Below are 27,507 nucleotides of genomic sequence, written 5' to 3' on the forward strand. Positions count from 1 at the left end.
GTTCGAGAGAAACAAGATTTCGATAATTATCTCGATACTAAATCACTCCAGATCATTATCGCCCACTGATTAATTTTAATGGGTGTTTATCACGCCACCAAGCGAGCCTACCAACACATTGTACGGGTACATTGGAGTATCGTTGGTACGTACAATTATACCATAATAATGAAACATACTAGAAGTAGGCTCGTAACCTTAGGTAGGAACAAATCTAACAAAATATACATTATATTATATATTCGAATGGTGAAATAAGGAATGAACGCAAAGCTGAGATAAGCATTATTGATAATATTAACAAACTAAGGCAGCTGGAGTGTCCCTAAGAGACAAAATAAGGAAATAGTGGTGTTTACTTAGTAAAACATCAATTAAAAAAGAATAGATTTTACCACAAAGTGACTGCCGAATCAATTAATGAAACAAAATAAAGAGTTTACGCATTTGCGGAAATATTGATATAAGAGACATCAATAGTTATGTACAGGAAAAATAATGTAGATATGGTATGGGTACATATAAACCTGATCATGTTATGAACCAGGCGATCGCCATGGATCTTCCTCGAAAGACATCTGGAGGAAGACCGAAAAATTCATGTATGCCATAGAAAGATAACATGATTCGGAGGCACGAGCTAGGTGGCGTTGTCCATGACAGAAGGACTTACAACCTGAGGACGAGGAGCGCTGACCCTAACAGTCTACAAAAACGATAAGTTGGGAGGGAGTCAGGAAGAAGAAGATGTAGGACTCTTCTTGAATTAGTTTACATACTACGAGACGGTTGAAAAAATTTATTCAATTATTCATTGAATCTTTATTCTTACCAGTTGTTTTTTTATTCAAAATATTCCGAGTGTGTCTAAATCTTTATTCACAATTCATAGTTTATCCACTTAGGACATAGTGGATGATTTTTTGTACGTGTAAAAGAAATAAAGGTTCTATCCCTGGAGGACAATCTACAAAGAGGAGAATAGCACCATTCGTTAGGGCACTCGAGTTTCATACCCGTACTCATACTATATTTGTAAAACTTGTGCTCTTATTCTATGTAATATTTAGTACTTCGAAAATAAATACTTCAACACACTCTTAAAATACTTTATAATATGTTAAGGTTCAAAAATATACATATTTTTTCTCTCTAAATCAAAATGTTGATCTTTTATCTTGAACACGATAATTCAATTCAATTCAAACCCTTATCCGCACCCCATAGGGTGCGGATAAGGATTTATCCTCAGAGTGCATAGGGCAATGCATTATACAAACACAGTGTTATCTTGATCGTTAACTCACGAAGGAAAGGTGATCAGCCCTCCGCTTCAGGTACCAGTCCAGGGTAATATTGAATAAATATTACAGTGAAAAAATCACTTGTATTTATTTGACCCCCCCTAGGAATCGAACCCAGGACCTCCAGAAGGGTAGCCGAGCGTGCTGATAATTACACTACGGAGGCGGATACGAACTCGACAAGGCCCCGATAAACTCTGAAAATCTCTCAACAAACAAGCTACGGTTCCATACTATTTTATCCACTTTTGACCGGCAAATTCTCACCATTGGCGAACATACGTCACCTACCGGCAGTAATCATACTCTCCCAGTCGAAAATCGACTGTGTTGATCTCAATGCATTTAAATGATAAAATTTGCAAAGCTTTTTACTCTGAGTGGGGTCTATATGCATCCTCATCAAAACTTGACACACTGAAGTACCTACCTTCGTGAGAGCGCAAACGGTACACGAACACGAAAAGGTTTCCCTGCGACAAAATGCATACGTAAAAAGTATTAATATTTGTGTTCTTATGACGACAAACATACCAAATTTTTATATTTTCACAGCTAGTAGATGAAGAAGAATATAAAGTCTGGGTCTTTGCAGTGTCATGACCTGTTATAGGCTGGTAATTCTACCCATGATTAACAAAAATGATATTGTTCTCAATAATGGTAATGTGATAACTTAATCAGCTTATGAGAAGTAAATACCTAGACTTCCATATTCTTTTTCATCTTCAGAAGTCAAAATTAAAAAAAAAAAAATGAAGTGTAGAAACCCATATTTGTGAACAAGGATTTGAATGAATATACTCAAAAATGTTAAGAACAAATATGCCAGTTTCTATTTTCCTAGGCTTAAGCGACCTATTATTCAAAATAGGAGTCAAGTTGTGTTAGGGTGGCTCCAATGCCAGATATTATGAATCTGCAAAACTAACCACGAGACCATAACCCGACTATTAATTCAATAGCTCCTAATTAAATAACCTCATGACCTATTATTTTTAACGATTTCTGATTGCCAAAGTTTTTTTAAATATTTATTTTAACTATTTGCATGTATTGTAATATGTTAATTTACTTGAAAATTATCTTCTCATCTACGACAGTATAATGCGTCTCTAATAATGTTATAAGATCATTTACTCAATTAAGCTGGCTTGGAAAAAATCAGCAATAAATAATAATATTTATTCGTTTTTGTATTTGTTGTAACACATCGGTGCTTTGGGTAACAGTTCGTCTGATTTTAAAGCTTTTTCTCTCAAGCAAAATACGCATGAAAAACCTCGCGTGTATGACCGGCTATTCATCCCATCCATAAAATATAATTTAAATGTATTTATTTGTCCAGCGGATGTAGCGAAAATAATTTTTGTTCAGCGGAAACATTGCAATTCCTTTCGGCGAACACTTACGCCTTTTATGCTTGTATTTACGGCGTGACGTGACAAATATTTTGCTCTTCATATTGGGTTTATTGATCTCAATATCTTGTTTTCGATGAAAAAATCTCACTATAAAATGTAAATAACGACCAAAAGATGGAATTCGCCAATTTCATGTCGCTACAATTTGTGATGTCAATTGTGATTTGTATTGGGATCAAAAGCCTTAATATTTTATTCCTTTGATCTTACCGAGAAGATACGATCAATTTGTTGGGTAATATTAAAAATCGACAAAAATTTATGATTTCACAATTATATTTTATTTTTATTATGACGGTTGTGTCTTTTGTAAGATCATATGTAAACCGCTTGAAAGAGCTGTCAAAAGACTATTTTTTTATTAGAATATTTGATGAGTAAATATATCGCTCACTCCTTTCAAGAACGTCATAAATATACTTGATTTTTCAGGAGGACGTTTTTAATGTTTAAAAATATAACACAATGTATTAAAAATAAATATCAAGCCACTTCTTGAACTTTTTACTTTGCAACAGATCTTTTTAGGTAAAACCTAAAGGTTTTTTATCCATTTGAAAAATAATAAGGATATTTAAAAAAATAATTGAATAACAAACAATACCTTTTCTTCAAAATGCAAAAACAGCACTTTCTGCCCTGTAGCGGGTAAATATTAAGTAAAAAATATGCCGCTTTTGCTGGGATATAGTACATTTTCTGGACATTCCGAAAACATGCACAACTGAAAATTGACGATTTTTGTTTAATGGCGTTCTTGAAAGGAGTGAGCGATATGTATTCTTTCTCTTTCTTCCTTTTTGTCAGCCGTATCTCCTCTTCTAATTTTTTTTCCAGACTTCTCTCGTTTGGGCTTTTTCAATCCACTTACTACCCGCGACGGAGACAATGTCATCGGCCCATATTTTATGGGGCCAGCCTATTTGTCTCTTCATGTCTCATGGTCCCCACCACAAAACTTAGCTTCAAATGCTGAAAACATTTTAAAAAAACAACCACCCTGACTTCCATATTCTTCTTCATCCATATTAAGATGACAAAAATGCCAAAGTAATTAGTTGGATGCAAATTTATGTGTTCGTCACGAAACAATTCTGTAGTAACATTTTTGAAGCAGATCTATTTTATATATGCAGGTAAAAAAACAGTGCCTATCCTAACTTACCGCGTGACATATAAAAACGCTATCGGTATCTACCCTCCCTTACTAAGTAGTACCTACCTTACCTTACTACCTACCTCTTTTGCCTAACCTAATTAATTCTCTTTGCACGCCACTGGAATATACTACTATTTTTGAAGTGAAATGCACTGCCAATAATTATAGTCACTGGCCGCCACTGATGACGTCAGAAAATGAATAGTGATTTTGTTTTCTTGCTGCATTTAATGCATTACATTATCCGTTGCATTATCATTTGCTCTTATTATTCCTTTAATTATATTCCTCAGCGTTAAAATAGACGCTGATTGAATTAATACCTCCTTGCGTGAATTTATTACTCCATCGTATTTTATCACAAGTTCTTACCTTATGAACATCGTTCTATCTTAGTTTATGATGTAACTGAAAGTTTATTGAAGTATGCATAAAATATAAATTTATTTATTTTATCCCATTTCAAAGGTACGTAAATTAACAGGTTTTAATTTGAAACTAACTGTACCGAGCCACGCGTTGTTGCGGCTCAGTATGCTTGAATGGAAAAGAAAGATCTCCCATATTTTTATTTTAAACAAAGCTTAAGTTTTTAATGTTTAATGAGATGTATGAATGTGAAAAAAGCGAAGATTGTTTACAAAGACAGATTTGTGTCGCGTTCTATCCTATGTGCCTACTCCTGCGGGCAGTGGCGTGATAGTTACATAGTTAATTAAAAATTGTTTTCTTTGCAATACTTAAAATATTCATATTTTTTTCTGGCGCTCTGTATTTTTACCTCATTCATACCGCGATTTAGTATCTCTCCCAAGCACCCACGCTGGAGATTTCCATGCAAAACTACACAATTATTATTCAATCTCTTCAATAACCTGACCCGACCAGCACTATATTATTGCATTTGATAAAGTAAATTGTTTATGGCTGTATAAAATGAAGGTTCGATTACAAAGACTTGCCAATGGGTAGTGAGTATGAGTGCAATATTTATGTACATCGATAAATTTACAGCGCATTTTTTTAACCTTTGTCCATATGTCCGTCATATGTGCATCAGAAGTCACATTATTAATTTTTTATAGTATAAGTATCCACTTGTTTGCAAGTGATTTTGGCTTTTACAAATAAAATACATTGTAATTGATATTAGTAATGTTAGTAAATAACCACTCACCGACTACTTCTGTCTACCGGTTTCGAGACGTACCCGTCTCTTCGTCAGGACATACACTACAATTTAACAATCATGCGAACAACACTACACCACACCCACTTAGTACTATTCACATACACTATCACTACACAGGGAAACGTTTCCCAAAAGCATGGTGGGACTAACAACTCGCTCTGCATGTTTTGCATGTGTAGTGATAGTGTATGTGAATAGTACTAAGTGGGTGTGGTGTAGTGTTGTTCGCATGATTGTTAAATTGTAGTGTATGTCCTGACGAAGAGACGGGTACGTCTCGAAACCGGTAGACAGAAGTAGTCGGTGAGTGGTTATTTACTAACATTACTAATATCAATTAAAATGTTTGACCACAAAGTAAATGCTTTGAATATAAATAAAATACATTGTAATTATTTATTTATTTATGGTTCATAAACAATGAAAAACATATTACAAGAAATGAAATACAGTGCAATACAAATTGTTTGAATAGACGATCACACAACAAACTTACAGACACAAATAAAGGTGCAGGTTAAACACATATCACTCACTCCTTTCAAGAACGTCATAAAAAAAACTTGTGTTTTCAGGAAACGTTTTTAAGGTTTTAAAATATAATACAATGTATTAAAAATAAATATCAAGCTACTTATTTAACTTTTTACTGTACAACAGATCTTTTTAGGTAAAACCTGATGGTTTTTTCTCTATTTGAAAAATATTTAGTATATTTAAAAAAATAATTAAACAATACCTTTTCTTCAAAATGCAAAAACAACACTTTCTGCCCTGTATTAAGTTAAAAATATGCCGCTTTTGATGGGATATAGTACATTTTCTGGGCATTCTGAAAACATGCACAGCTGAAAATTTACGATTTTTGATTTATGACGTTCTTGAAAGGAGTGAGCGATATGTAAAGAATAGAAATTTGGTTGTTAAAGAGGAATAACAATTTAAAGTAACGAAGTAAAAATACATAAAAAAGGTTATAAGAGGACACAAAGAGAGGAAAAAATATGAAAAAAAACATTATCAATAATAAACTGAAATTAAGAAAAACATATTAAGATATAAAAAAAAACAAACACAAAAATGAACATAATTTTTTTAAATTATCTAACTAATTTATCTTGAAATAACTTAGTAACCATAACGCCGTTTCACCGCAGGGGTAGGCAGAGAGAAAAGAACGCCACACCAATTAGTCAATTAGTTTCACAAGTAATTAAATAACTACCGAAAGAAATCAGTTTCCCCTTTAAATGGTACGAAATATTACCAGTTTAACATTTGAAATACATAGAAAAAAAGTGCCTATGTATTTTGTTGAATATCAATTAAAATACATAGGAAGAATTTATTCGTAAAATCTTACTTAAAGCGCGGTCGAAATTTATAAATTACCGTGAAAAATTGGTGAAATGGATATATCAATAATAAAATTAACGCCGTGTTGTATATGGAAGTAAATTATGCGGTAAATTATTTCCTAATTATACGCGGTTTTACAAAAACGTACCTTGTATAAAAAAATAATTATCGATTACACCAGGATTTTTTCCCTTGTAATCTCAAGTTATGATATAAATGTATCTTGAATGTTGTAACGATATTTGAGTTTGTTCGATTGTGTGTGTTTTTTGTGTTTTGTTTTTATTGACTAACTTAAATACTTTTTGTTATTTTGTCAGCGATTTTATCATTTATATATAAAATTCAATTCAATTTATTTATTTATAATTAACATACACATAACAAACTTAAAATTTAAAGCGTATACATTAAAATACATTAAAATCGAAAATAAGCAAGAATACTATTGCTAAAGGTGTAGAAAAATCCCGCTTCGGAAAACTCCTTCAGACACATGGAACAAATCAATATCCAATGAGATATCGTTCAACATAGCGGTAGCTCTTCCTACAGGCGTAACCATCGCAGATTGGCCCTGTATATAGGAATGTTAAACAATCCCTGCGGACGCTGTCTTAGGTAACTATCGGGAACATACAGACCAATGCTCCGGATAATTTCAGGATTATCGATCATACAGTACGCAGTGACACAGTGCATGTGAGTTTTTTTTTAGATGGCAATGCATTTATTATTTACCTTGCATGTTATGTACAAGGTTTATAGATCATTAAGTGGGGTTTTGTTAAACCAATTAAATATGTTTTTATTTGAATCTGTGTTGGGAACAGGAGGGATAATCTAATGTGGGCCAATCAGGAACGTCTCAAACTACATGTGAGTTTACAACAGCCATCTATGTTGGAAAAGGGACAGCCTTTATTAAGCAGAGACTCTTTTAATTTGTATACAAGGTCCGTATCCTGGATTAAATTCACATTCTGGACGCCCGCATGAAAACTTGATTTTCATTTTTTTATGTAGCTTATAATGTGACCAGATATTTATTTATAACACTTTCATATTCTTCTTCATCTATGTTGATATGTCAGAAAAATCTGCCTCTATGAAATAGGATGCCCTATGCACCATTGGGTGTGGTTTAGGGTTTTTTATTTAGTTATTTATTAAAGGTTCACAACCCATGAAAAACACATTACAAGAAATGAAATACAGTGCAATACAAATCGTTTAAACGCTTTTCTTCAATTAGATGAGAACACAACAAACTTACAGAAACGAGTAAAAGTAGGGATTAGAAGAAGAAAATATACCTAATTCATGGATAACTCATTATGAAAACAAATCTTAGTCATACAGGAAAAAGTGACCAACTACCAAAACGTAAAATGTTCAGGAGGCCCCATTTCAGTCACTTTTGCTTCGCAAGAAAATAAACATCAATGCAGTTAGTCATTGTTAACAAATCAATATATTATACTTCCAAGTTTAAAATCATTTGGCATTTTTTTCAGGACAATATTAAGCTAGTAAGATATCAAATAGTTAATGATCACGGTTTTGTAAAAAAATGCACTTGGTCACTTTCTCCTATACGACTACGATGTGTCATAAATTCATAATCCGCTCTGTTGATTTTTCGTTAAATTATCCGGTACATAGAAGAATCGGAATTTAAAAAAAAGATATCGTTCTATGTAATAAGCTTGGCGCCAATAATTGACGTTTCGTATTTTTCATCCGACCAATCATAATGCAGCGGCGTTATCACGCAGCCGCACCCGCATTCTTACTTAATTCAAATTTGAAATATGGCGCTGGCCGGTTGACAGCTAGCGCGGATGAAGAAATGCGAAGGTGGCCGCCGCCGCTACCAACACAAGAGACAAGATCATAGATAAACCAGACCGCTTCGCCATTATCTATGGCTTGTTCACGAATATTTTTAATTTCCCCGTAAGGTCGATAAGAGCAGTCGGGAGGGATAAGCAGTAAGTAGGCGCCCACGTTGGCTCTATTGTGGATAGTATTGTATAAGGCTGATTTGGAAAAAAAAACGAATGGCTTGCATACCATTTTTTTCACCGTAATAAATCAAATTTTAAATGTGGGTTTATTTAGAATAAACCGAGATAACTTATTTAGACGGTACGATTTATATGAGTATAAAATATATGCAGACACTTTTATGTACAAAGCAGTGGCGAACCTTTTCTCATTTATATGTTTAAATATTATATAATGTAGGTACATCAGAAAAAAAATATATGGAGGCTACGGATATGAACCAAATATATATCAAAATACATCATATTTCGCCTCCGTAATGTAATGGTTAGAACGTTTGGCTACCGTGGTGGAGATGTCGTGTTAGATTCTCAGGTGGGTCGAAAATAAATATATATAAGTATAGTGAGTTTTTACTCGAATGCTTATATTTATTATCACCCTGGACTTTGTCATGAACATATTTCTAGGGTTTCATATCATTTTTGATCTCTCTCGAGTATTAGAAATATCTTGATAAAAATGAATCCCTAAAGGTTTAATATTTCAAAATTTAAGTTTAAGACACACTGAAAATATGTTTGATTTTTATTTTCATTAATGCTTGCTATGACGTTAAGTGACCTCTACCTTATTACATAACGCGTTACATACTCGTAACGTCATATTAATATAAAGATTTTATATCACTCTAAACACGGAAATTGGGGCCATTGATTTTTTGCAAATAAATAAACAGTTTATAGTGTAAAATTATGATATAAATATTTAAGGCGATCAAAATTTTCTGAAGTAAATTTGCTTCGATAATTGATATTGGTTTCACAACTCAATACTTAATAGGTTGTCCCTGATGATAGATTTATTGGGTTATAATTCAAATCTGTGTCGATATTGGATATTTAATCGATAATGTAGGTGTATCCACGGCGCCTGTACAACCTACTTAGTGAATAATGTCACTTTAAAGATGCAGGAATTTGGAATAATTTAAACATTATAAACATAAGGTCGTAATTGCATATTCGTATAGATTTACTGTTTCGCAGGTTTGACGGTGAAAAATTATTACTCTGCTAATTATAACATCACTCGTAAATCAACAGAGACAACCATAGCATTCCTCCATTCCTTATTACGTACATATATATATATATATATATATATATATATATATATATATATATATATATATATATATATATATATATATATATATATATATATATATATATATATATATATATATATATATATATATATATATATATATATATATATATATATATATATATATATATATATATATATATATATACATATATATATATATATATATATATATATACATATATATATGTATATATATATATATATATATATATATATATATATATATATATATATATATATATATATATATATATATATATATATATATATATATATATATATATATATATATATATATATATTTATATAAATATATAATTAATTATCCGTGAATATATACAGTGAAAGCCCTATTTCACTTTTTTTAAGGGACTGAAAAAAGTAATGTAGGGAAAATGTAAATGCGGGGTGTTGAAAAATAACATTTAATTTTTTCTTGTGAAAATCATATAGATTAGTTTTTTTTTCATTCAAAAACGTAAATGGAGGGAAAATGTAACTAAGGGGTATTGAAAAATATTTTTTTAAAATTTAATTATTTTTTTGTGAAAATCACGTAGATGAGATTTTTTTGTCATACAAAAACCTAAATGGGGGAGCGTATACATTGGGAGTATTGTTTTTTTTTGTAAAATAAATAATCGTAAAAAATGTAAACGATGATGGCGAAAAATGTCAAAAAAAGAAGCGTTACAGATCGAGTTAAAAATCGAATGACAGGATATTTTCGACGTAAGCTAGGGGAAACAAAACGTAAATGAATGAAATAATATGAATGTACGAAAATATATTGGGACTAAAATAATCACACGCAATTGACGGGAAAATGTTTCGGGTTTCACTGCATAAAACTAACTAACCGACACGCCGCTTCCCTGCAGGGGTATACACAGAGAATAGAACGCCACACCACCCTGTCTTTGCAAACATTCCTCGCCTCTTCCACATTCATGCATCTCCTCACACATACACGCCGATTATTTCGACTCATAACTTGACCAAGTTCAAGACATGCCTGATTGTGCCAAGGTTTCCTCGGTCTTTTTCTAACTATATTTGCCGTATAAATTTGTTTAACCGTTCTTTCTCACTCTTACGTTCCACGTTTCCAAATCCGCATCTCAACACACCTTTCTTAATTTTATCGATAATGCTTTATCTCAGCCTTGCATTCTTTTCTTATTTCAGCATTCGAACATATATCATATATCGTTTTGCCATGGATCACGTATATCGACAATTTTAATTTAAAGAATCCGTTAATACCGCATGTTTCACAAGCGACATGGTTAGAGCACTCCCAACACGAGTCCGTAAGCAGAGATGATGAATACGCATTACGCGGTGGCCAGTTATGGTTTCGCACTTACCATACCATAAACTAGCACGGCTCCTGCATGCATACAATGCACTTGGGGCTTTGCATTACGACGTTGCGGTTGCACGGACTTGTCTCTTTCAGCATTCGTTCGTTCATAAAGGTAACGAGTTTTTCGTGCATTTCACGAACCACTCGTTTGTACTCTTACATACATCATTTCAGTTCACAAACAAACCATTGTTCACGGTAAATTTATTTCTTAGCTACGCTCTTTTATTATTTTTTGATGCTCAAAAAAAAGTATTTTATAATACAAAATGTAATAGAAGTATTATGAATTTGATGTTTGAAATCATAAATTCAATTATGAATTTAAACATAATATTCATAAATCTGTTCTATGATATTTCTCTTTTTTTTATTGTTAACTTTGTCTTGCCACCCATTATACTGGTGTATTTACTTCTGTACTTTCATTTCTTTAACATTACTTCGGGAATTACATTTCTAATGACTTTGTGACTTTGACTTAATAATATGTACTGACATGAAAATAAATAAATAATATTTTTTTACCGAATTGCAGTTATGTTAAAGTCATTTACACTACATACAATTAAGTCATTAACTTTCCGTATAGAATCCTAGTGCAGGCACCTAAAAGCATACCTATCTATTGAAATATTTCGTAATTTTATACGGTAATTTATAGAGATGCCAACAAATTGTTGCATTCCGTTTGTAAACGCCTTCAAAATTTAAGCTGTTATGATTAATTTACATTTTCTCAGCTTTGGTTTCAAACAATAAAACTAGTTCATTATTTCGTAAGCAAATATCGTTTTCGATTAAAATGATACAAATAGCGTCCATTCTTGCTCATCAATCTCAATTTGGGAAATAGTTACAATTTTGAAGCAGTATTGCTCTTGTTAATAGCGCAACTATTTGAATATCTACTACTATAGTTCTCTCACACTTAATCTTCGTCAATTTGATAAGTTTATAAGTATGATGGATCGGCTTTTATTCGAATGACTAATAACAGCTACTTTTTCTTTGTTTTTTTCTGACACATAACAGTCTTGCAATTCTCGTTACAATGATATTTTTGTTACGAGTATTACCTTTTTGCACTACCCGCAACATTTGAATAAACTACTCCTCTCCATTGTAAGAAATGCATAGGTGACGATTTCTTGGTATTTCACTATTTAATCAAAAGGATATTTAAAAAAATATCCCTACAATTTTTTCTCCTTACAATTAATTAAGATGAACAGACTGTGGCAATAATTACAGAAATAAAAATCAATTTATTTATGTATTTTAAAAGAAACTGCGTACTAGCTGGATAAGTCATATTATGTGTATAGATTCGTTATATTATTATATTTTACATAAAAGATTCTTACATATCATAGGAAAGCGCGATATAGAATTGACTTTTTACTTAGAACTAAGTTGGTTAAACACTTAAAGGATCCGGGTTATAATCCCAGAAAAGGCAGTTTTAATTAATTAAATTAAATTATATCACAGCAATTTGCTTTGATTTTATGTAAGGAAATAAAGTGCGATAAGTTTACGACTTTGATAACTTGTATAAATATTTAAATAATTAAATAAACTCCAATCTTATTATCAACCCCCTTTGTCCTGCCTATTCAACTACAAATATTCATCTTTGTTTAGTTTAGTATCTAGCAACCCTTGAAGAAGACAAGGTAATTGTCGAAAATGGTCAGAAAAATATTACTAATTAAAAGTGGTAAAGGACAATGTTTGTAAAAATAAAGTTTACATAAATGTGGTAAAATTTTATAAACTAAACATAATTGAACAGCATTCTTTATGTTAATACATTAAAATATTAATAAAGTTTTTTTAAAAAGTACAAACATGTTTTTGAATATCCTACAATTATTCCTAGAATTATATATTGTAATTAGTTCTTCATATTTTCAATTATGTATTTTAAAATATTCTTCTTACCTTCATTTATAAATTCGTCAAACCTTTTTACCGCCTTATACATCGATATACTGCGTAGTAGGGATATTTTTGAGATTCAGATAAATCAACTTTTGTTTCTCTGTAGAGATGAATTTGAACGAAATAAAAATGAAATAATATGAATGTAGGGAACATCCACCCACATGTTCTGTATTAAACCCGATGGACGTAAATGGTTACCGCAAAATACAATATTTACAGATGCCTTACAGATGTAATTATATTTATTATAGCGGTTAAGTTTAACTGAACCATTGAGAGAAACACCCCCATCTCCAATAAGTCTAGCTTACCGTGTACTTTATTATAAATATACCATAATCTGAAACATTATTTATCGATTTGACATTAACTTTGTGGAACAAATACAGGATGATTTAAATATAAAGATTATTTTTTATTTTTATTTTTTTTAAATTATACATTTTACATTATTTTCGTGAGCAATCACCTCATGGGCGGTTTATTTTTTATTTATTTAATATTGTTACCAAAGTTAATAAAATATATTTTAAATTTTTTTATAGACATTTCTATTTTTACAGTCTTAAAAATTAATAACGCAGTTCTCTCTAATAAAGAGACTAGGCTCTTGTGCTTGGAGAGGGACTTACACTTATTATTTATTGTTTATGTTTGTTGGTAATTTAATTTATTTTTATTATAATTTTTATTTTATTTTTTAGCATTTTAATGTCTTCAACTTTTTTTTATACCCGTAGGAAGGTTTTTGAAGTACTTGGTTTCCAAATAAAAGTTCTGTTGGAATTATTTTTTTTTACGTTGTTATGTTGGTATTTCAAAGATGAACTTTTCTTTAGGTTTGCGTATTTTTCAACGCTTAAATAGTTGAAGAATTGCTGTTTTTTTTTAAAATGATTTCTACTTTTGGGACTTGTATGAGTATTACAGTCCCTGGTATCAGTGTTGTGTAGGAAAGCTATTTGATTACTATTTCATTAATTTCCAGGATGTTCGAGGATTTCCAGCATCAGCAACGACCCTCCAAGGAGACTTCCACTGCAGTACCTGGACCTCACAGATTGCGCTGGTATAGAAGACCTCGGCCTCAAGGCAATAGTCAGGGGCTGTCCGCAACTTGTGTACCTGTACCTAAGAAGATGTACTCAAATAACCGGTAAGATTTATTAATAAAAACATTTTGAGTATATTCAAATAATTGTTCACATATCTGTGTTTTCTGTACTTGATTTGGACATACTCAAAATGTTGTGAATAAAAATAACTTATAATTAACTATAACAAATTATAAGCTCCATACAAACATTGAAATTCGAGTTTTCAGACGTTTCACAGTATGTAAAAATAATCTGGGTTTCGGATCATGCATTTATCCAAATAAAAGGGTCTCTCCTAAATAATAGTTTGTCTAGTATTTCAGTAAAATTTAACCGTTAAATAAATTATTTTAGGTGACCGAGAACACTATTGACGAGTAAATAAAAATATGTTTTCGATATTTACATACTATATTATTATTTTTTAAATAACAAAGAAGCATTAAAAAAAACCTTAACCAAGTTTATCTTATCCTTAAGGGGATACAATGCAACACAGAATTCATTTACTGGCTGACCCCTGTAGAGGTAACACATCTTTCCACGCCTGATTTTAAACATACATTATAATGTTTTTTTTTTTGTTTTTTGGGATATATATAGAAATAATACTTTTATAATTTCTTTTAACTTTAACATTTCAAAAACTCTTTTCCTTTTAAAAGCACAAAATTATTTCGTAAAAGATATTATTTTTTCGTTGCAAAAATGGTGTTAAGAAAAAATCAATTACGTATAATGTTACATGGATTTAGAGAAAATAAAGTTGCGACCGTTAAGTTACACTGCCTTAACTAATATTATGAACGATCCGAATAGGTTTTATAGGACAGTCATTGAATTGTCAGGCATACTATAAATAATTGCCCACATTTCATTCGTTCTATTATTAGTACACAGAAGAGAAGTCGTCGAAAGTAAATGGGTTTGTGGATGAGTGGGTGCAAACATTCCTACTGTTTGAAAGGTCACAGGTTCAACACTCCACCAAGCAAATACAGTCACAATTGATTGTGATTGATAAATATTATACAACAATTTGTATAATATTTATCAACTGAAATAGGGTTTATTTCGTAAAATCCCAGAATATTATATCATTTTTAGTAAAAAAAAACAAATGCATTTTACGATTCTATAGGGTATTCATCTGATGTGACAGACGATTCTGCTTGAAAGGGCATTTTGACAACGACAATATGTTCATACCTTTAGACAAAGCAGATTGCAAATTGCAGAGGGTTTGACTATAATTATTGGGATAAATACATTAATAACATTTGAAAGTATAAAACTTACGCTGCTTCTACCTCATAACTACCAAAATCTTTTATCCAAGAGAGCTTTAATCTTTATTTTATTTTTTACAAAAAAACTATACTTAGGTTTTAATTTTCCATATAAGTTTTCAGTAATTTAAGATCTAAATATAATTACATTCAGAACTGAAGATTGCATTTACATGTACGAGAGCCACGTCGTAATATAATACTCATTCGGTATTCATTGATTTTTATAAACTTTCAAGATGAAAAATCAATTAGAATCATTTAGTTCATTTATACTTAATTAATTTTTATAATTATTTATCAACATCCAAGAGCGACAGGGAGACACAAATAGATCCTGAGGATCTATGAAAAGAAGAAGATGAAGAAAAAGAAGGAGACGAATTGTTTATCTTAATTGATTTATTTCCCTTTTTTTCAGATGACGGTTTGAAGTTCGTCCCATCTTTCTGCTCAGGCCTTCGGGAGCTTTCGGTGTCCGACTGCTCCAACATCACCGACTTCGGCCTATACGAGTTATCAAAGCTCGGAGCCACTCTTCGCTATCTCTCCGTCGCCAAATGCGGCCAAATCAGTGACGCCGGTCTCAAAGTCATAGCCAGGAGGTGTTACAAGTTGAGGTATCTGAACGCAAGAGGCTGCGAAGCTGTCAGTGACGACGCCATAACAGTGCTGGCGAGGTTCTGCCCGAGGCTGAGGGCTTTGGACATCGGGAAATGTGACGTCAGCGACGCCGGGCTGAGAGCTTTGGCTGAAAGTTGCCCGAACTTGAAGAAGCTCAGCTTGAGGAACTGTGACCTGGTGACGGACAGAGGAGTGCAGTGTGTAGCGTATTATTGCAGAGGTTTGCAGCAGTTGAACATCCAGGATTGTCAGATATCTTTAGAAGGATATAGAGCGGTGAAAAAATACTGCAAAAGGTGTGTCATTGAACACACGAATCCAGGGTTCTATTAGTACACCAGAACTCCAATTATCTGAATCAATTGGGACCGAATAAGTGAATTTTTAAAATTTTTAAAATAAATACTTCATAAATGAATTACTACCAAAACACTGCCACTATTTTTTTCTTGGATCGGGATTATGAACGGAAGTAAACGCTTTGACGACGTAGAGTAGATAACGTAAAATTTACTTCAAGACATTTTTTCTTATGTCTAATGCCTTTTCTGTCCTTGGAGGACCACTGCTAGACTCTGAGAAGGTGAATCTCCTACCATCAAGACAGGTCGTGACCTACTACATGACTTAATAATGTCTTGAGAGTGAGCTATGACACTGAGGAAGGTCACACTAAACCTAATACGATCGCAGTGACAAAAGGGATGCAAGATCCCTTGACCTCATAAAAATATGTCTTTTCTTCGAGGGAAATTAGTTTCGATTTTTAATATTTTTTAATACAATAAGTATCTATGGCAAAAATAATCTTCATTGCGTTGTCAAAGTGTAAACTTCCGTATGGAATCGCAGCCGTTGTATTATTTATTTCTTTTTGGTTAGGACGTTCAGTGGCAGGTAGATAAGAAATATTATTTTCATTAATTGATTCGGCAGTCGCTTTGTGGTAGAATCTATCCATTTTTTATTTTAGTTTTACTAAGTAAATACCTTGTTTGAAAATTATGCTGAATCATCGAAACACGTGTCACAATATATTTTAAGAATAAGTGGTATTTACCAAGTAAAACATAATAAAAAGGAAATATTACATTATTTTTTTGACATCTCAGCAAACATGAAAAAGAATACGGAAGTCTGGGCATTTACGGGGCTTACGACCGTCATAGGCTGGTTTAAGTGATCACTTTATACACGTGGAACATTCACCAATTCTACCCATGATTGACAACCACACAACTCAAATTATCGAAACTTCTATATAAATTTACTGTTTAAATTCGAAACATATCGCTGGAATTGATTGGAATTTCACTAGAGATAAATATGGTTAGATGAAAGAAGCTTTTTATTGAGTAGAAACTCTTTCTTTTGTTTGTGAGGTCCGTAAAACGTTTTTAAGAAATAATATATCTGAAATACGTAACTTCTATATCCACAATATTAATCCTTCAATGTGGATGTGTCTTGGCCTGCTATAATAAATAAAAGAATCACATAAAAAGAATGAATTTTCCGATGAAAACTTCGATTTAATTATTCCAATTATCTGTTTTTTTTATTATTAGCCTTGTTTTATACGCGTACGATTTGCGATTTGTAAGATTTCAAATTATTTTTTGACATCTCATCAAAGATGAAGAAGAATATGGAAGTCTGGGCATTTACGGGGCTGACGACCGTCATAGGCTGGTTTAAGTGATCACTTTACACACGTGTAACATTCACCAATTCTACCCATTATTGACAACCACACTACTCAAATTCTTGGAAGCTCTATATATATTAACCAATTTAGAAACCTTGTTCTTGAATCACTAGAACTTCACTAGAGACATCTATTGGTGATTCAAGAACAAGGTTTCTAAATTGGTTCATATATACAGAACTTCCAAGAATTTGATGAGTGTGGTTGTCAATAATGGGTAGAATTGGTGAATGTTACACGTGTGTAAAGTGATCACTTAAACCAGCCTATGACGGTCGTCAGCCCCGTAAATGCCCAGACTTCCATATTCTTCTTCACCTTTGATGAGATGTCAAAAAATAATATGAAAATAACTCCTGTAATTGGAGATAATCCAGATTTTGTGAACAAGTATTTGGACACACTCAAAATGTTGCAAATAAGATTTCAATGCAATATTGATTCGCGAATTCCTCCAGCATTTTTTGCGCCATTCACGAATGAATAATTCGAGTTTACCGAGACAAGTTATTTGCATACAATCATGTACTAATAATAATTTAATGACATCCGCCGTTTATTCAGGCGAGAGCCATTCTGTTTCTCATTTTTCCACTTTAAATTAAATGAATGAAGACCCGAATATTCAAAATATAAAATACACGTATGAATATGAATATTAACTCATTTATACAACTTTGGCTATCTGTTTTAGATTAATTTGTACACATTGAAATACCTAACGTATGAATAACGTTTTTGTCCGCCTCCGTAGTGTAATGGTCAGCACGCTCGGCTACCGTTCTGGAGATCCCGGGTTCGATTCCCAAGGGGGGTAAGAATATAAATATAAGTGATTTTTTCCCTGTAATATTTATTCAATATTACCATGGACTGGTACCTGAAGCGGAGGGCTGATCACCTTTCCTTCATGTGTAAAACGATCATGATAACACTGCTTTTATAAGACACAGTGCCCTATGCACCATTGGGGTGCGGATAAGGGTTTTATTATTATTATTATTATTATGAATATGAATATTAACTCATTTATACAACTTTGGCTATCTGTTTTAGATTAATTTGTACACATTGAAATACCTAACGTATGAATATCAATGTTTACTCATTTAACCAACTGTGGCTTTCCGTTTTAAAAACCACAAGAAATTTTAAAAAATCAGTAAGGAAAGTATTTTTTGAACGTTTTTTGTTTTTTTTCATGAATATAATAGATCGTAAGCCCAGTTAATACCTCGACTTCTGTATTCTTCTCTACCTATGTTAAAATCATAATTATGCAGTCAAATTTAGTAAACTTGAAAAAATCTTACAAATAATTAAAGGTTTAAATTCATCAGAATTAAAAGTTAAACTGTTTTACTATTTTTAAACATTTATTTATTGATTCGTCAGTCACTTTGTAATAATATCTGTCCATTTTTAATTTTTATTTTACTGGGTAAATACCACTATTATAATGGTATTTATCAAGTAAAACTTAAATTGCTTGTATATTTTAAATATTATTTTAAAATAGTTAGTTTTTTGTTAGTGTAAATAATGAATAGGAATTGTGTATATATGCATAGGTGAAATATTAAATATGTAGTATTTAAAGATATCTCCTGTACCTTTTGTAGTTAATTATCGTTTTGTATTTAATAAGCCTTAATAACAAATACCTAACTTATATAATATGTAAAAAATATATATTTTGTAAATAATCCTACTAAAAAATGATAGATAAATATGTGTATAACTAATTGGATATGTAATTGTGATTAAAAAATCATTATTTTGTAAAATAAATTTGTTTCGGCTGTTAGAAGTAATACTAATCTTATTATTTATTCTAAAATTGTTTTTGTTATTTCTGAAAAAATCTTTATGGATATAATTTATGCTCTGTGTAATGTAAAATGTTTTAAATATTTTAAATACGTATTGTGATTTGCCATTTAATAATTAATGTCTGTAGGGAGTGTATTAATGTGTTCGTACTCTCGAAAATAAATAAAATTATAAAACAAATATCTGGTTTCATTTCAAAATAAATGTGAAATTTTTAGACAAATTAAAAAAAAAAACTGATAATTTATGGCACATTTAATAAACTTGATAAAAAAACAAGCATTGTTTAAGCACTACTATTTTCCGTACTTACATCATTTTGAGTGTGTCCAAATACTTGTTCACAAAATCTGGATTATCTCCAATTACAGGAGTTATTTTCATATTATTTTTTGACAGCTTTTTTATTTAACAGAAACTCTTATAAGCAATTAAAAGCATAAATAATAAAAATGAAAATGGTATTTTCTGGCGTTTCTCATGTGTGTGATTATAATCCAGGATTCGGACCTCACATACTAATATAGGAGTTTCTGCTTGGTAAAAAAGTTTCTTTACATCTCACCAATAGATGTCTCTAGTGAAGTTCTAGTGATTCAAGAACAAGGTTTCTAAATTGGTTAATATATATAGAGCTTCCAAGAATTTTAATAGTGGTGTTGTCAATAATGGGTAGAATTGGTGAATGTTACACGTGTGTAAAGTGATCACTTAAACCAGCCTATGACGGTCGTCAGCCCCGTAAATGCCCAGACTCCCATATTCTTCTTCATCTTTGATGAGATGTCAAAAAATAATATTTTCCGTACTGCCTTTCCTATAGGTTTCTTTAAAAAAATCTTCTTCAGGAATTTTTATTAATTTTGAAAACAATCCTTGTGTGTTATTAATTTTAAATTAAAGTTTTAAAATGCGTTTATTCGCATATAAATTTATTCTCGCAAACGTTAATGTTTTAACCAGACGAAAAACATTCCGATTGCGGTTAAATGGTGTTTTTCTGTAAGCTAATTTGGAAAATGAATTAAAAAATATCTGTGATTTTCATATATTTAAAGACAATCTCAATAAATTGTTTTGTATGAGATGTGTGTTAAATCTGATATTTATCCAGGGTGAAAATATTATGAATCCGATAAACAAATTTGGAAAATTGACGTATGCGACAAGGCTTAAAATGAATAAATGATAACAGAAACGTCTCAAAACCCCTTTAGGACAAAAAATAAATGAAAATAATAATATTTATATTTAAAAAAAAAACAACAAACATTTTATGCTTGATGCACAAAAAACAAGTATTACAAAAAATATTGTGAATCCACAAATTTATAATTAAAAAATAATTATTTAAAGAAATATACGTAAGTAAGTATATGTTATAATACTAACTAATATAGGACTAATACGGATGTTATTAAAAAAGGATAAAGTGCTGACATCTACCGGAATATGCCGCAAACTACTGAAATAACAGGTTGGTCTGGGCCGTTTCTTCAGTTTAACTTCAGCAAATTATACCTAGAGAGTGTAAACTAATATTAACTGACTCATTTCAACATGCTCAAACATAATATTTTATCGTGGGGATACTGGCAAAAAATTCTTAAATCCCTGTTTGAATAATCCCTGTTATTTCAACCTTTTAGCCTGAACTAATTAAAAAAACTAAAATAAAATTAACTGAAAGATGAATTTAATTAAAAACCATATTAATATGATATTTCAAACAATAAGGTACATTTTGCCAACATTTTGAGGGTGTCTAAATACTTGTTCACAAAATCTGGAGTTATTTTCATATTATTTTTTGACATCTCATTAAAGATGAAGAATATGGAAGTCTGGGCATTTCCAAGAATTTGAGTAGTGTGGTTGTCAATAATGGGTAGAATTGGTGAATGTTACACGTGTGTAAATTGATCACTTAAACCAGCCTATAACGGTCGTCGGCCCCGTAAATGCCCAGACTTCCATATTCTTCTTCATCTTTGATGAGATGTCAAAAAATAATACATTTTGCCTGTTTACAGAACGTTGAAAACATTAAAATATATATCATAAAGTCAAAATGGCATATTTTCTAGTTTGCCAGTTTCGATACTTTCCCAACGTGTTGCTTGATGGCCTTATATCGCTCACTTCCTTCAAGAACGTCATAAATCAAAAATTGTCAATTTCCAGTTGTAGATGTTTTCGGAAAGCCTAGAAAATGTACTACATCCCAGCAAAAGAGTCATATTTTTAACTTAATATTTACCCGCTACAGGGCAAAAAGTATTGTTTTTGCATTTTAAAGAAAAGATTTTGTTTAATTATTTTTTTAAATATACTAAATATTTTTCAAATGGAGAAAAAACCTTCAGGTTTTACCTTAAAGATCTGTTGTATAGTAAAAAAATCAATAAGTGGCTTGATATTTATTTTTAATACATTTCATTATATTCTTAAACTTTAAAAACGATTTCCTGAAAAAACAAGTTTTCCGATTTATGACGTTCTTGAAAGGAGTGAGCGATATATCAGCTGAATCAAACGAATGATACATAAGTTGCTCCGTTTGCAGCTTTAATAAGTATAATTTTCGTATTTTTTCTTGAATGTTTTTCACAGATACTTTGTGGCACATTTTATAAACTTTATAAAATTAAACAACTTTGTTTTAACCACTTTTTTATTATTTATACATTTTTTAACCTACCTGTTTCGACAAGAATCTTGTCATCATCAGGGTTTATTAAATTCTAAAACATTAAAAATATTGAGTTTTTGGTAAGGGAATGTAATTGAGTATTTTGATGTTTTAGAATTTAATAAACCCTGATGATGACAAGATTCTTGTCGAAACCGGTAGGTTAAAAAGTGTACTAATAATTAAAAAAATGGTTCAAACAAAGTTGTTTAATTTGATTATTTTCGCGAGACTTCAAAGTTTCGCGCCCAAAAAGAACGTTTTTTTTCGCTTTTCACTGAAAAAAAAACTGCTGCTGCTCTCTGAATGCTCGAGGAGGCTTATCCCGAGTTATCCCGAATATTCCCGAGTAGGGCATATTTCACGTTACTTATTTATTTTTTAATAAAAATTGTTTGAAAATTTTCAAAATATTGCTTGATATTGAGAAATGTTTAGACAGTGATAGATAATATTACCGTTATATTAGAGAAAAAATATTATTCTCACCTATGCCATTTGCTTTGCGCTGAGTTGATTGAGGTATGAACGAGTACTTGGAAACAAATGAATCATGAAGTGAAGCTTTAAGCTCATGAATCAGTCGACATGATTTAATTAAAAATAATAACGCCGCCGCCTTTATTGACACATATCAATCAATAAAATATAATACGGGAGATTATCGCCAACTTAATTAAATAGTTCATTAAGTTTATTACGCCACAGTTTGTCGTCAAAGGAAAATCAAATAGTGGATATTATCTGATATCCATGCAAATACCATTGTGTACTTTATTTAGTATCCTGCAGGTACACAGTAAGTGATTTTTATAAGATTCACCGCCAAATAATGACCGAGGGATGCTAATTAAATTTCTTAAGCACATCAATAAACTCTCCAGTATGCTGAATTATCGACTATTTAATGCTAGATTTGTTTTAAGAGTCAATCTATCTTAACTCTCTCCTTATCATTCATCGTTCACTTTGTGTAATACCTTTTGATATTACATAAAGTGAACGATGAATGATAAGGATAGTGTTATATAACAATACCACAAAGTTAACAATGCTTTTAATACACAAAATATCAATCTACGCTGACTTAATTCATCGTTGTATATTTTTTATCGCAAAACAATCAGTTGATTACTGCTACCATCACGCCGTTTCCTCGCAAGGGCAGTCAGAGAGGATAGAACGCCACACTCACCTGTCTAATATAAACTCCCTAGTTTCCTAGTGTCCTCTCCGGTTATCTGTGGAATAATTGCGACTTGCTTGACGAATGCTGGGCCTTAATTGATTCGGAAGACAGCTTGTGGTAAAATCTATCCATTTTTAATTTAAGTACGTCGGGTTGTAGTCCCGTGATTAGTGTCGCGGACTCTTAAGTCAGAGTTCCTCGGTTCTAACCCACTCTACAACAATTTGATAGTATTTCTAATAATGAGCCGCTTAGGCTCACAGAAATAGTATGAAATTTAAATAATTATGTAAATAATAAAACCACGAATATTTCTCTTTTTATAATAAAAAAAAATACTTTGTAAAAACCACTATTTTTATATTGATAGTGAAATCGAAAAGTGGTATTTACAAAGTAAAACTTAAATAAATAAAAAATCAAATTAAAAGCATTAGCTTATACCCGGAACCGCGTATAAGAACTCCGCGAATACTGAGGGAGATTCTATAAAACCCGTATTTGTGTAATTTCATAAAACGAGGGATGTTTCAAGACTGCTTTGTCAAAATAAATAGCCCCTTTTCTCACCTTGGCTTACGTCTACATATTTTAGCTGAATTCTGAGTGTTCTGACTATATCATGTTACCTACCATTGCCTATTGTAGCACGACAATACACGTACCTACTCGCAAGAGACGGTAGAGTACACGTATTGGCTGAAATCTGGAAAGCTTACAATAAGCGACAGCTTCCAGTGCCCCATTCAAACATTGCTAAATTTCAGATACTGGTCCTTGACACATATTTTAAAGGAGTTTGGGCTTTATGTTTGTATTCGTTTAACTTGGTATTAAAAGAGTGGGGAAAATTTAACACCCGATTGAATTTTAAGTAAAAATGCTATTTTTACGTATTTTATTTTTCAATTTTTTATTTAAAAAATAATGTGTCAGATAGTCAATGTGGGATGGAAAAATATATATTGAAATTTATATAACTTTAGAAGAGTAAATCCCATTTTTGTTTTTGTTGAAATAGATATCATTTTGACACCCCGATCGAATTTTAAGTAAAAAGTATTTTAATTTATGTATTAATTTTAAATCAAACACAGATTTTTTGAGTCTACTAAGTTGTATTTTATTAACAAAAATACATAAAAAAATTTACTGTGACAATTGTTTGATAATGCCCTAACAAGGCGAAACAATTGCCACAATATAATTTTTTATGTGTTTTTGTTAATAAAATACAACTAAGTAGACTCAAAAAATCTGTGTTTGATTTAAAATTAATACATAAATTAAAATGGAGTTCTACAAATTAAACGCCAAATCAATAAATAAAAAGCGTTGCTATTTTTCTAAACATTATTTTAATTTTTTTAAAAATAATGTTCAGATGTTAAATATAGGATGAAAAATATATATTGAAATTTATATAACAGCAACTTAAGAGGAGTAATTCCGATTTTTGTTGTTGTTGAAAAAGATATTTTACTTCATTTTATAATATCCATCTACATTTTAAAGTCTCAACAATATGGAAGTCTGGGTATTAACAAGGCTTATGTGGCATTTGTTGGTTTGGTTTGTCATTGGTTGGTTTGAGTGATCATTTAAACGATACTATGACGGTTTGTAAGGCCTGTAAATACCCAGATATGTATATCCCTATTCATCTTACGTTGAGATGTCAGCAAGTAAAAATAACTCCTAACTAGAGAACCCCAGATCTGTCAGCAAATTGTAAGTAAAGGGGTGTTACTGTTAATTCATCATTCATTCGCTCCACACATCCAAACCATCTCAACACATAAGAAAGTAAATAAGAAACACATAAGAAAGTAAGTTAGAAATAGTAGAAGACGAAGACCGAGGAAAACTTGGCACAATCAAACATTTGAAAGTGACGTCAGGTCAGGAGTTGGAATAATCTGCGGGTATGTGTAAGGAGATACACGAATATGGAAAAGGCGAATATTGCTTGCAAAAACTGTTTTTGTGTGGCGTTCTATTCTCTCTACTTACCTGAGGAGAAGTGACATGATGATTAGTTAGATATTTGTTTAAGTTTTTGCTGATACTTTGTGGAACATTTTATAACCTTTTATAAAATAAAATTCCTAGCATGTTTTTAACCACTTTCATTTTGGTACTTTTTTCCAACCAATTTCGAGAAGCACCTTCAGTTCATATCCATCCTTGAAAATGACAAGATGCTTATCGAAACTGGTTGAAAGAAAACCAAATAAAATTGGTTAAAACAAAGGTGGACTTTTATAAACGTTAGTTAGTAAGGTAAGGTTTTATTTTTATTTATTTTTTAATACACAGACCTCTTTGTGTTTTCGTGTTGTGTTTTTGTGACAGAATGAAGTGAGAAGACGGAAATGGATGGAAGGGGGTGAAAGGGGTAGCATCTATGAAGTGTTTGTGTTATTTAAGAACTTGTTCATTTTAAATTTATAAGATAAGTTGTTTTCTTTGAGGGGAAAGATATTTCGGCGTAATCAAAAAGTTAATTAATATTAAATATTTATTTATAAGTAAACAAGTTTTGAGAGATACGAGCTGCCTTTGATAAGTATGATTTGTTTATTAATGGAATTATAAAGATTTTTTTTTTTTACGAGAATTCATTCCTTATCATCATCATCATCATCATCAGCCTGTGTCCGTCCACTGTTGATGAGTCTCCATCCTCTTCGGTCCTCCGCCTTCCGCATCCAGGTCACTCTCGCTATTCTTCTTATTTCGTCAGTTCATCTTGTAGGGGGTCGGCCGATGCTTCGTTTGCCAGTTCTTGGGCGCCATTTCAATACTTTTCTTCCCCATCGACCGTCGTCTCTTCGACAGATATGTCCAGTATAGTATCATTCCTTATATCGTATACTTTTTAGCAGCATGGATTCGGATTATGTGAAAACTTTCGTAGAATTCATAAGATTTATGTTTCTTGCTGAGATTTCTTAGTAGAACTGCATTTTATATAATAAAATAACAACTATGTAGTTTTTTCCACATGAATTAATGTGTAAAAAAATACATAGTTCTTATTTTATTCTATCGTAGAATTTAAATGTTAATTAAATATTAACTTTAAATTCAATATTATTTCAACATTTTGATATCTCAACATAGATGAAGAAGAATATGGAAGTCTGGGTATTTACAAAAAAAGTGTTTATAAAAAAACACACTATATTTTAGTTCGTTGGTGACGTCTTTGGTCGAAATCAATAAGTTTTTAACGCAAAATTAATTTTACATGCAATTCATATAAATCAGAATTTGTGAACGAATATTCGGACAGACTCATAATATTGGGATTAAAAAAATTTTACTTTTATAAATACCTATATGAGAAATTGAAATAGATATTTCGAGAACCTTTATTTAGAAGTTTCGTCACATAGTAATGAAAATTAATGCCAACTCTATCAAGTACATACTTGAACTAATAAATGACTGATAACTAATGAATAAGGATATTAATTATTTGTTACTATATCAGTATTTGGTCCCTCAGCGCCGTATGGCTTCTCAGAAATGAAATGAAGTTTTCAATATTATTCATATTTAAAGCATTTACTTTGTGGTTAGTCATTTTTACTTATTTTTTTTACAAAAATGTTAATAAAATTAGTATATAACCACTCACCGAGATTTTTACGTCTACCGGTTTCGAGGCGTACCCGTCTCTTCGTCAGGACAATCACTAACACAGCATGCTAACAATACTACCCTTCACCACCATAGCACCATTTAAAACTACACAAAATGTCTAACACATACGATTTTTGGTCCACCCGAAGACCAACATGCACTATAGTTTTCAATACAGACATGCGTTACGAGCCGAGGTTAAACGTGCAATTGCACGTTTAACCTCGGCTCAGGATATGGTCTTCGGGTCGACCAAAAATCGCAAGTGTTAGACTTTTGTGTAGTTTTGAGTGTGTAAATGGTGCTATGGTGGTGAAGGGTAGTATTGTTTGCATGCTGTGTTAATGATTGTCCAGACGAAGAGACGAGTACGCCTCGAAACCGGTAGTCGTAAAAATCTCGGTGAGTGGTTATATACTAATTTTATTAACATTTAAAAAAAAAAAAAATAAGTAGAAATAAAGTTTTGCTCATTTTGTATATT

At 31.4% G+C, this 27,507-nt stretch overlaps 1 protein-coding gene across 1 annotated transcript in view; it reads left to right on the forward strand.

Annotated features, from left to right (window-relative positions):
• The window catches only part of Fbxl7 (F-box and leucine-rich repeat protein 7), a 103,324-nt gene extending 85,534 nt beyond the window's left edge, over positions 1–17,790 (forward strand). Inside the window, exons 3-4 of the mRNA XM_088263546.1 lie at positions 13,929–14,096; positions 15,748–17,790. Of these exons, the coding sequence (XP_088119672.1) occupies positions 13,929–14,096; positions 15,748–16,283 (704 nt within the window). The 3' untranslated portion in view covers positions 16,284–17,790. The remainder of the gene's footprint in view (positions 1–13,928; positions 14,097–15,747) is intronic.
• Positions 17,791–27,507: the final 9,717 nt, after the last annotated feature.

Source organism: Brachycentrus maculatus, unplaced genomic scaffold (genome assembly GCF_059751285.1).
Source record: "Brachycentrus maculatus isolate JH-2025_06_01 unplaced genomic scaffold, ASM5975128v1 h1tg000201l, whole genome shotgun sequence".
Taxonomy (NCBI): domain Eukaryota; kingdom Metazoa; phylum Arthropoda; class Insecta; order Trichoptera; family Brachycentridae; genus Brachycentrus; species Brachycentrus maculatus.